At 33.4% G+C, this 12,127-nt stretch overlaps 1 protein-coding gene and 1 pseudogene across 7 annotated transcripts; one reads left to right on the top strand and one right to left on the bottom strand.

Moving 5' to 3' along the window:
• Positions 1-1,188: 1,188 nt before the first annotated feature.
• LOC114421132 (vacuolar protein sorting-associated protein 32 homolog 2-like) lies at positions 1,189-5,742 on the top strand. 7 transcript variants are annotated; one of them, XR_003668492.1, is made up of 8 exons: positions 1,189-1,431; positions 2,093-2,192; positions 3,748-3,833; positions 4,455-4,546; positions 4,750-4,864; positions 5,003-5,198; positions 5,280-5,342; positions 5,447-5,742. XR_003668492.1 is itself a non-coding variant. In XM_028386938.1 (7 exons), exons 1-6 carry the CDS (start codon positions 1,360-1,362, stop codon positions 5,192-5,194), a joined length of 657 nt encoding a protein of 218 aa, XP_028242739.1. In that variant the 5' UTR covers positions 1,189-1,359; the 3' UTR covers positions 5,195-5,198; positions 5,447-5,742. The 7 variants fall into 7 exon arrangements, 4 of the variants coding, with proteins under 4 accessions (XP_028242739.1, XP_028242740.1, XP_028242741.1 ...); XR_003668493.1 differs by having other exon boundaries at positions 5,287-5,342; XR_003668491.1 differs by having other exon boundaries at positions 5,003-5,342.
• Positions 5,743-8,685: 2,943 nt separating this feature from the next.
• LOC114422903 lies at positions 8,686-10,131 on the bottom strand (annotated as a pseudogene).
• Positions 10,132-12,127: the final 1,996 nt, after the last annotated feature.

Consider the following 12,127-nt stretch of genomic DNA (forward strand, 5'->3'; position numbering starts at 1 on the left):
TCTTCTATTGTTCATCTATAAATTAAGTCTGGTTATTTTTTCTAAATATTATCAATAATTAAAATTATATTTTTTTACCACAATATATATTGTTCATAGTAAATAAACTCAATCCATAATCTTCAGTAAACTATTATTTGTAATGTAGGCATTATATCTTTAACAATTTAATTTGTATATTAAATGATAATATATTATATTATGATAAACTTGTGTTTTTAAATATTTTTACTTCTAACTTTTTCTGTCAATTAAATTTTAAAACTATTTAAATAATCACATTTTTACACATTAAAATATTTTTTATTTTATTTTATCCCGAATCACATGTATATTTTATAATTTTAATATTTATAGTATTATGCATATATACTACTAAAATAAATATGAAAAAAAACAAAAGAAATGCAATCATGCATATGTATTACTAAAATAAAGACATAATTATTTTCTTATTCCCTGAATTTAGAACGTGTGTTTTTTTTCTTCTGAAATTTAAAAATACTTTTTTTTAATTTCTGAATTTTGACCTATTATTTTTTTAGTCTTTAACATAATAAATTGACACTTATGTCAATTTTTAATCCTCTGATGGTTTCTTTAGCACTTTATGATAATTTTAAAATGCAAATCAATCCATTTTATGAATCTATTTTCTTATCAAACTAGTTTCAACAAATTAAAATAAGTATAAAAGTTGATATTTACTATCAAAATTAGTTTTAAATAAGGTGTAATTATTGTTTTAATTTCTGAGTTTGTTCTCTAAAATTTAAAATTGTTGTTTTCTTAAATTTTGATAAATTATTCTTTTTAATTTATAGGATAATGAATTAATATTTTATGGTAATTTTAGTTTTCATAAAATATTTTTTACTTTTTAATCGTTTGAATTTGTATTTTAAAATTATCATAATATTAAAAAATCATCACGTTAAAAAATATCATAAAGTATGAAGACTGAAAAAACATTTTTAAATTTTAAAAATTAAAAAAAAAACATATATTGAAATTCACGAACTAAAACAGTTAACCTTAAAATAAATAATAAAAAATGGGGCAGCTAACAATTTTTCTTGATAATAATGATCAAGGACCCACACTATATAGAAACCAATCAGTTCGACGCCACGTGGACTTTTTTTTTTTCTGTTTGTATTTCTTCGATTCAATTTCTGAATTTCCTCCCAATCCCAATATCCTTCACGGTACGCGTTTTCGCTAGATCCCTCCCCATTTCTGTTTCATATTTAATCTAATCCCAAAAATTTAAAATAAACCCTAATTTTTTCAACAGGGATACCGTCCCGTTGATTTTCCAATTCGACGAATAAGGGTATCACATCTCTTAATCAAAACATGTTTACCCGAATTTTTGGTAAACCTAAACAGGAAGCCAATACTCTAACCACTTTGGATAAGTTAAATGAGGTAAATTGGATTTTGATGTTCCAATTGGGGGATTCTTCTTTTTTTCCAACCCAATATTGCTGTTGATGAATATAACTATTCTTTCTTCAAATTATGTGTTTCACATATTCAGACTAGTTTTATTGTTTTTCTTAATTCATAAGCAACGTTATTGTCTTTGGAGGCTGGAACTATTAAGAAAGGATTTTCCTATGTACTCCATATGTCAATTAAGAGTTTATTCATGCGTGTAATTTGTTTTGCAGCATTATGGATTATGCTATTTACAATTCGGAGGTGTAGTGCAGAAGCCATTTTTTTATCTTCCTCTTGTCCCATTTATAAAGCTTTTCTCATGTTAGTGTTATGGAAATTGCTCGATCTTAAAACTATGTGAATAAACTACAGTCTACATATATTCACATAGTTGTTGGAGAGTGGAGACACAGCCTCAGTAGCCTAGTTCTGCTTTTATTATCTTATTTTTTCTTATTCAATCTTGTGTTCTATTATGAAACTTTGTATCTTTTCTGTTCTGTAACTTTGCCTAGTTTTTCTAAGCATTCTTAGATCATGCAAAGATCAATGTGCGCAAAGTTCATTGTTTGTTTTCTTCAGTAATTTACAGTTTGAGGAAACTTTTTTTTCCCATTCTGAATGTTTTGCCCCTTGAATGCTGTAGACACTTGAAATGTTGGAGAAAAAGGAGAAAGTACTCCTAAAAAAGGCTGCTGCAGAAGTTGAAAAAGCCAAAGAATTCACTAGGGCAAAGAATAAAAGGGGTATGCATCAAAACTCATTTATTTTTGTTCTAGAGAATATCATTGAGACATACAATGCTGCCCTCCTTCCTATTTCACTTATGTTTGTGTTACTGCTGAGATTTTGAAATTTGAATGCATGCCGGTGTCAAAATTGTGTTATGATAGTTTCATCAAGAATAATATGTCAAGCTTCTCAAGAAGACTTGGGTTCCATTATATGATTGGATAGTCCCTTCGAATTTTAAGGGGACTACCTTCGTAGGAAATGGCCATTTTGTTCCACCAAGGTTGATTACATTTACCATGTACTCATATTATTTTCTTTAAATGATCCTTTACTATTATTGCTGCCACTTCTGGGCACCATTGTTCCACCCAACAGGACCATCACTGTCATTGAACAGATAATTTTCGTTATATTCCTTTATCTAAGTTGGTGTGCAATGGAATATGAATTCCAGTCTTGTCTGTGCAAAACATTTTAGTGGGCAGTATTAATTCATCAGAAGTGCAATCAAATTGTAATTTTGGATGAGTTGCAAATACACCCATTATAAATACAAAAAGTAGCAATTAACCACTTAAAACATTGAGACATTAGGCATTAAGCTTTTATCTCTTTTTCCTGTTACTTTTAAAAATTGAGTTTCAATGTTGGAATGGAAGAGGGGTGTAGGATTGTAATGCAAGTAGTAACTAATATCTAAATAATATGCAAAATTATAGATATGTATGTGCATATGTGTGTATATATATGCATAAAAAATTACTTAAATTAGAAAAATAACCTCTAAATCACACCAGATATTAAACTAAATTGAAAATTCATAAGATATTATGCAACTCATAAGAGCACACAGCAAAACAGCCATTTTCCTTGATGACAAAACACATCATGTAGCAAACTTTAGAACCTGAATAGAGAGGGGGAACAAAGGAGAGAGCGCTCAGCCTCATACAGAGGAGTCTGAGAAGAGAACCAAACCAAAGAGATAGGGACAAACTAAAGAGTGAGGGAAGAACCAGAGAAGAGTGTCAAAGGATGACAGCGGAGGAGAGTTGAGGGTTGCACTAGCACAACACAATTTAAGGAATCAAACAAAAAGGCTTTCTTTCTATAGGATTGTCTGACCCAACCCAGATCATTCACTTTTGCAAACTCATTTTTGGAGTGCGAAAATCCTATGATTCCATGACTTGGAACAATGATCCAAAACAAGTCAACCATACAATGCTTTTCTGGTGGGAATGCAGGTCGCTTGGGAGGTCAAAATGCAATGGATTACCCATTTATAATTTTGTTCAACTTTTCGTGTTAACATAAAGAAATCAGAAATGTAGTCACAGAGCTTGATTGCGAAACTCCCCTAAATTGTTCAGCATGGTTCCGTCCCCATTATTCTTGCCATTTATAGGACACATTATACTGAATTTATATGGATAAAAGCTTATATGCAATTTTTCAGAAAAAAATTTACACATCTTTTAGGAATTCATTAATATGGGAGCTGGTTCATGATCAATGATGTATTAATCCCTTGTGACATTGTTTTTAAATTTCTGTTTTATGCAGCGGCAATACAATGTTTGAAGAGGAAGAGGCTATATGAACAGCATGTAGAGCAGCTTGGAAATTTCCAGCTGCGTATTCATGACCAGGTGTGGATGCTCTTTATATTCAGCAGTCATGACAAGGGATTTGAAACCAAACCAGTCATTTGAATCATTAAAATGAAAAGTTTTAGGTTGAGTATACAAATGTAGAAATTATCATATTAATAATTATTGAACTAAAAATAGTATTGAGTATAGTAATGTTGGCATAATTTTATAAAATATACTAGCCTTGCATTGAATAGGTAAAAGGTGAAGGAAGAAGTGAAACTTCTCATGATAAATAGTAAGCCAAATGATTGCATTACAAGCTCTTATTTGACTCACATTGGACAAAGCAGGAAAAGAAAAACTGAGTTTTGGTTTTGAATTGGGAACTAAATAATCAAATGATGTAAAGAAAGTTTTTAAAATTTTTCAAAAGAAAATAAAAGGGACTGCTCAATCTGTCACGTACGCTGTGACTAGTTCACATGGATCAGTTTGTTCAGGACTGGTGTTTCCATTTTTTTTTTATCTGTTTTTGATATCTTAACTTTGAGGATTGGTTGGATGATTTTCTAGTCCAAACAGCCACTTTTCTCTAGTTCTGACAATTATGAGTATTATAATGAATTCATTGTTTGGAGTAGCATTTATATCTTAAGCTGATAATTTGTGTTACAGATGATAATGTTGGAAGGTGCCAAGGCAACCACAGAAACTGTTGATGCATTGAGAACTGGAGCAGCTGCTATGAGGGCTATGCAAAAAGCAACGTATGTATATTTGTGATTTCATCCTTAAAATGCTCTTCTATATTTTATTTTTACATCTTTGTTTTAGGCTTGTTTTAAAAACTGACAGGTTTACTGTGTTTTTTGTGATGTGAAAATCTTCATGGATATACAGATGTATTGTTTAATGCATCTTAATGGGCTGCTGATTGTGACATTGTTGAGTTTTGGTGCTTATTTTTCAGGAATATTGATGATGTTGACAAGACTATGGATGAGATCAACGAACAGACAGAGAACATGAGACAAATCCAGGAAGCATTGTCTACTCCAATTGGTGCAGCCGCCGACTTTGATGAGGTCATTTTCTCAAATTTTAACTTTATTTGTACTCTATGCCAATGAGAAATTTTTATCCTTTTAGTTATTGAGCCTAACTATAAAGTATGCCACATATCTAGGCATCATTCTGAAATCTGAATTTGTTTGCCATTTCAGGATGAATTGGAAGCAGAACTTGAAGAGTTGGAGGGTGCTGAATTGGAAGAACAGCTTCTTCAGCCTGCAACTACAGCTCCAGCTGCTCCAGTGCATGTTCCCGCTGGGCGGCAACCCACTCACCCTGTGTCTTCGAAGCTCACTGCTGAGGAAGATGAATTGGCGGCTTTGCAGGCTGAGATGGCACTTTGAGCAGGTCCATTTTCTCAGCTGTGACACTATTGATTTATGCTATCTATTCATTAATCTGTTCTAGTTTGTTGGTATTGCAATTAAGGTGGCAGTTGAGTGAATGGTTTGTGTGTGCACCAGTTTCTTGTTAAATATCAACCTTTGCACAGTTGAGTTCACTTGTATAATAATAGTTTGGAATGAATTCCCTAAAGTTGCTTGTCAGGAAAAGTTTGACAATCTTATTTTATGCTGTTTTTATTGATTTTGCAGCTGGCTTTGGTTAGGCCAGAATTTTGCAGGCATTGATGTGCATTATAAGTGGCCTCTTTTAAAATCAAGAGTGACACGGAGAATTCTGCCCCCTCTCATGCTTGCTTACCTATGAAATTATTAAACAGACCAGAGGATGTATATAAATGTTATAAAAATTCAATAGCCCTTCAAAATTTATACTTTCTCCTGGAATGTTTGTTAGTTTAAATGTTATTCAGACTGATCAGCGGAGAATAACGAATGAAAAAGATTGATCGAGAGGCAATGCTTGAGTAATAGATTATTTTAGTTTATTGGAATATCACAAGCGCCATTGAAGCAGGGAAAAATATTTTAGTCCCGAAATAAAAATGCAATAGTATTTTAGGCTGCTTTGACCGAAAAGCGAGTTTGAAATTTGAATAATGAACAAGTATTGACGTGTAGTGTGTGTTCAGTTGGATTGGGATTCAGAGAAAATTAGTTAAAATTGATTGAAAAGTTTTCTGATATTAAGAAGAATCACATTAGAGGTTTCGGCTTGGGTGCTTTAGGCGCCGGTCCTCTGTTGATATTTGTGCATGGAATAAGATCGTCTTCTTTCATTAATAACATTTTTTTTACCGGTGAAGCTTTTTATTTTTATTTTTTTTATGAGTAAGAAAGCATTAAAAAACACAAGCAAGAAAAACCAAACAAGAGGCTCTTGCCTAGGGAACATTGTTCCCCCTGCATCTGCAGCAACACAGCAACACTATGATAAAGACCAGCAGGACAAGCATGCAGGGGAACGAATTGCAGCAACGTCTGTAGCATGAGGATGATATATTGCAATTCCTTCAGAGATAAATTTGATAGATAGCATAAAGCTCAGCTGTTGAGTTATTGGTAAAACCGCAACTGCCATAGAAACCTGATATCCAGTGTCCCAAGCTATCCCGAATCACACCCCAAACCTGGAAGGCCCAAGATTACCAAGAACTGTCATTTGTATTAACCTTGACGAATTGGGGTAGTGGTGGAATCCATCTAACCAGGATAGACGTCGGCATGCGATGAGGTTCCATTTGAGCCTTCTGCGTTGAAACCAACAATGTCAGGATCTGATTGTGAATGTTCCACGGTGGCCAGCTGTTGTCGTTGAAAACACTTTCATTTTGAGCACACCATATTGACCAACACTTGATGCCAAAGATGAGATGATTACTTCCTTGGATGTGTTTACGTAACCATAAGGCAACATCCATGGTGTAGAAAGTTGGTTCTGAATCTAGGTGTACCATGTGCCATGTACTCTTAGCAAAAGGACAATCACGTAGAGTATGGATTCACGTTTTTGTAGCTGCTCCACACCTGAAACAAGAAGAATCAAATGAAATATGCTGTGTAAAGCGGAAGAAGTTAGTTAGAAGGCTTCCCTTATATGTTGGCCAAAGGAAGTGTTTAATGTTCTCAAGAAGCTTGGTTTTCCAAAGCCAGGACCAGTATTCTGCGGAGGTAAAATGACCAGCGAGCTCACGGTTTAACCACACATAAGCGGACTTGGTATCATACTCCCCAAAAGAGGAATGACTCCAAGTGATAGTATCTGACATCGTATATTCAAGGAACAAGATTGGGAGTTTATCCAGAATGTCATCGAGAATGCTGGTGGTTAGAACATCAAGATGCCATTCACCATCTAAGTATACATCATAGACCCGTAGATGAAAATTCCTATCATGAATATCCTCAACTCCATTATACAAAGTGTCCCCATAAAGCCATGGTTCGAACCAGGGGGAAGAGGACCCATCACCTATTTGAATAGAGAACCCGGATCTAAGAGCAGACAAGGCTTTCATAATAGAGGACCATGGATAGGAGCAACCCTTAGACACATTCAGATTCAACATAAGCACCAACACATGCTTACCTATTCACTTGTCTGCATTTGTGAACCCAATCCACCATATTGCCAAGACTTAGAGACAGTGCCCTAGTCAACCCAATGGTTGTGGTTACCACCCCAAATAAAGCACCTAATTATGGAATCAATCTTATCACAAATACCTTGGGGAATCTATAAGTTCTGCATCGTATAAGAGGGAATCAATCTTATCACAAATACCACTAATCAGCGCTTGCCATACACCTGTCAAGTTTTTTGTCGATATAACCACCCCCCCTGAATGTTCCGCCGCCAAGTAAACCGCCTCCTATCATCTCCAAATCAATGAGACCAAATTGCGTCAAAGTCCCATAGAAATGATTTTCTCCCATCTGATGGAAAACCCTCCCTCTAACTTCTAAAGGATGAGTAATCTCATTAAGGTCACCCATAACTACCCAGGGGCTAGTTACCTGGGTACTGATATGAACTAAATGATCCCAAAGTAGCTCTGGTACTGTTGGTATAGGAGAGGCATATATTGTTGAACCAGCCCATATAGCATTTGCTTTTTTCAAGGAGAAAGTAATACACTGATTCATCGAATGGAGAAGAGTGAAGTTGATATCCATCGATTAGATAGAACCCAAATTCCACCTGCATGTTCGCGAGCTTCCTGTGTAAACATAATTTCATACCCCATCTTTTTCCGAAACAACTATACGTTATGAAAAGGAACATGTGTTTCTAACACAATTTGGGGGATCAGAAAATAAACTACGCAAACTGTTTTGCCGATGATTAATTCCTTGTGGACCTTCCCCGTTAGATGAGGTCCAAGATGCATGATCTTTAACATATATATACGGGATATGCATAGGTGAATCAAATGATATAAATTAACAAAACATATATTAATACTTTATAGTGTTTAGTTAATAATTTAATCAAATGATATTAGTACAAATATCTTATTAATATTCCGGAAGCCATAAGACCGAGACCAATTCATGTGATCCTACTACAAAAATGGTTTTGTGAAAAAGTAACTTCTGCAGTAAACAACTAAACGTAAGCTTTTGTGAAAGAAATCATGCAGGCTTCTTTTTCACCATATTATATATTGTATGTGATAATGGCGAAAAAGACACACACTATCACAATTCATGTATGTAGTTGTTATTGTCAGATGGGGACCCCTTAATTTGTTTTTTCTCTCCGCTTAGAAATTCTTCAAGAGCCAACGTAACTTTCGTGACCACAGCTGGCCACTGAGAATACTACGTGCGATCCCATTGTCACACTCATGAACCTTTGAATGTTAGTTTAAGGTCTCTACATCGTGACATATAGAGATTTCCATCGGTAAGATTTCAATTCCTCTAAAAAGTAAAAAGGCAATACATAGAATTCTTGACTAAAATGTAACTTCAGTGATCCTTCCTATCATCATGTTTGAAATTCAACTGCAAAAAGATCACATAATTTCTTACACACCTAACTAATTAATCAAATTCAAATCACGGTCCACATTTGAAGGGTATTTAATTACTAGTACTAATACTATATATAATCAATAATGATGAAATCAATCTTTGCCACTTTGACTTAATTGTCTCTTTTTCTTTTCTGAAATGGTGCTGTTATCTGTGTTTGGACCTTAGAGAGGTGGAACTTCGCTGCTATTTTCTTGAGAAACAAACCCATTATCTTCATACACAAAATCAAGCAAAAATGATTCATCTTCAGCAAACCATTGGGTCTCATTCTCATTTTCCTTTTTTACCAAGGAAGCTGAAACTGCTTCATTGGATAGTCGTACACTACAACTGCTTCCAAGACCAAAAACATCTGATCCTAAAGGCAATGGTGTTTGCTCCAAACCCAAGACAAGATACTCAGCTGAGTTCTCGTGATCATCAAAGACACTGTAGTCTTCAAGTTGAGGCTGAGAAGTGGAAGTTGAGAAAACAGTACTGGCAATGGCATTGGTGTTTGCTGCCAAAAAAGTTTTATTTAACTTAGTGTTCCAATGATTTTTCCCATCATTGTCTGTTCTCCCAGGTAGCTGAGCAGCAATAAGGGACACCTAGCCAACTACAAAACTAATGCGCTTGTCAATTAATTCTTGATGTAATACGTAAATGATTGGTGGCAGAATTTTTTACTGATCAGTCTCATCCGTGTAAGGATTCGGAATTCCTCTTCCAAAACAGCTAGCATTTTCCCTTGGTGGAATAACTAATAAGGAATGAACAAGCAAAACAGTAATATTTTACATGTAAATCTATCATATCACACCAAATTATTACCCTTAGAAACCTGATTTTGAGAGAGTTAAATTTAAGGATATAGAAGGAAAGAATGAACGTGCATGGTTCCGATGGTGGCATAAAGGGTGCAGATAAGTTGGTCTTCCTGACGAGTGAAGTCTCCATGCTTGATATGAGGCCTGAGATAGTTCAGCCATCTCAGACGACAACTCTTTCCACAGCGCTTAAGGCCTAAAATTAAAGAAAACATTGAATAAGCCAAGATAGGAGGAATATAGAATACCTAATAACAACCTAGCTATATTTAAGTGGAAGAAAAGGATGATATTGATACTAAATGAACCTGCTTTTTGTGGCGTGGCATGTTTGTTGAGATAGTTTTTTGAGGGTTTCATCTTCTTCACGAGACCAACGCCCTCTTTTCACGTTAGCTTTGTCACAACATGGAGCTCTTCCCATGACACTGAACTCACAGAGAAGTAAATTTGCAGTCCACAAAATATGGTTTTAAGAAGACTAGAATGGATAGGGAAGTTGGAACGTTTGACTTTGTCTGATTAAGCTCTTTTAATTTCCTCTGTGATTTTGTTTTACTTAGTTCTGTCCTTTGCTCAACATGAAAATGTGGAAGGGCAGGGACAGACAAACTGGGACCAACGCTGCAGGTTGCGTTCTGCACAGACATAGCAAACAAAGATGAAGGAATTAACCCTGCCCAAGACCCAATTCCACCTGTCCTATTCGTGTGCACATTTATTTACCATAAGAATAACACTATCTTTTGGAGGGATTGTTTAACCTATCCCAATAATAACGAGATTAATAATTATGGCCAAGAAAATGAAATGTAAGATTACATTCAACTTAGCATGGGTTATATGGAGTAATTTTTATATTTATGACAGATTATTAAAATTGGAAAATGCTTTTTCACCATTAGTCTCTCACAAAACTCAATAAAGTAAAAGGTAAATATTTGATACACACCATATTATCTTATATCTAGAGAGAAAAAGGAAAAAGGAAAAAAATATATATATATAGGTATAATAAAATTTATGATGTAATATAAAAGAGATATAAACATAAATGAGAAATCTTGATGAAGTGTTAAAAATGAAGAGTGATTTATATATTATTCTACAAGTAAAAAATATTAAGGGAATATTTACTTGACAGATAACTTTTTTAAACTCATGAATGAAACATGAGAATGTTATTTTTGGGTATTTAATAAAAACAATGTATTTGTTAATAATAAAATTAGTTAGAAATATTTTTTTATATTCTGAGAAATAATTAAGAAATATGTTTGGTTAAATTTTTTTTCTAAAAATATATATTATAATTACTAAAATATTCTTATTATGTTAAAGATAATATTTTATTTCATAAAACAAATAGCTTTATTATGATACCAACAAATGACAAACAAATTGAATTCGAAATGTTATATATTTCACTTTCTCATGACAAAATATATCCCTACTCATTTATTATTCCTTAGAGTATCACCCAAAATATAGAAATATTTGTCCACACCAAATCATACATGCAAGGAACAATAAGAGGAAAAGCAAAAAATTATTATGAGTAAAATTTACAAGATTGACGATAAATAAAGATTAATACATGAACAAAAACTTTGAAAATGAAAAAAATTATAGAACTTGAAGGGATGAAAGGAGAGTGTAACACTGGATAGGAAGAGAAAGAGGGTATAAGTGAATTTTTACTCAATTTTTTTTTTTGTCTCATGAAAATAGATATTTTAATCCCTCTACCAGACTTAAATATGGGGTAAAGGTAGAAATATTGCTTATCAAAGTAAAAAATATATTATGAATTAATTATTTTATTATTCCGTAATAAATATGGAATTATTTTTGTTCTTTTTCTATTGTGTGGACTAAAAAGTCTATCCGTAAAACAAACATCTCTACTTAATTCAAAACATTTAATATTATCATGTATATAATTCTCTTTAATCATTGCTCTTTAACAAAACTCAATAAAATAAGGCAGAATTTCATTGGATCCGGTTCGTAGAATTTCGTTGGATGCATAGTTTAAAAATAAAATAGGATAAAATTCATTTTATTTTATTTTATTGACAACCTTTCTTTTTCTTCGTTCAATTTTAAAAAATGAAACTACATTTTTTACCATTGCCTATTTTAATAAAATGGTAACCAGAAACCTTTTAAAATAAATTAGCCTTTTTTGTGTCGTTTGAATATATTCTGTGACAGATTATCAATGGAATCATGTTTCAATCCCCGTTTGTTTCTTTATATAGTTCCATCCATGCCTTTTTGTGTCGTGTTTAATATATTTTGAGTTTTCAAAACACACAGACACATTGAATTCTGCACAACAAGAGTGTAGCATTGTTACGTTTACAATTACAGAAGATAGAGTGGCCAGTGCTCGAAACAGGCCTCCACGTGTCACCCCTCCTTCCTTTTTGGTTAGGATGGCCATGATGAGAGTATCTAGAGCGAAATGGTTTAACTTTTTAAGTTTTTCATTATTTACCAAAACCAAAATGGATCA

Source organism: Glycine soja, chromosome 8 (genome assembly GCF_004193775.1).
Source record: "Glycine soja cultivar W05 chromosome 8, ASM419377v2, whole genome shotgun sequence".
Classification (NCBI taxonomy): Eukaryota; Viridiplantae; Streptophyta; class Magnoliopsida; order Fabales; family Fabaceae; genus Glycine; species Glycine soja.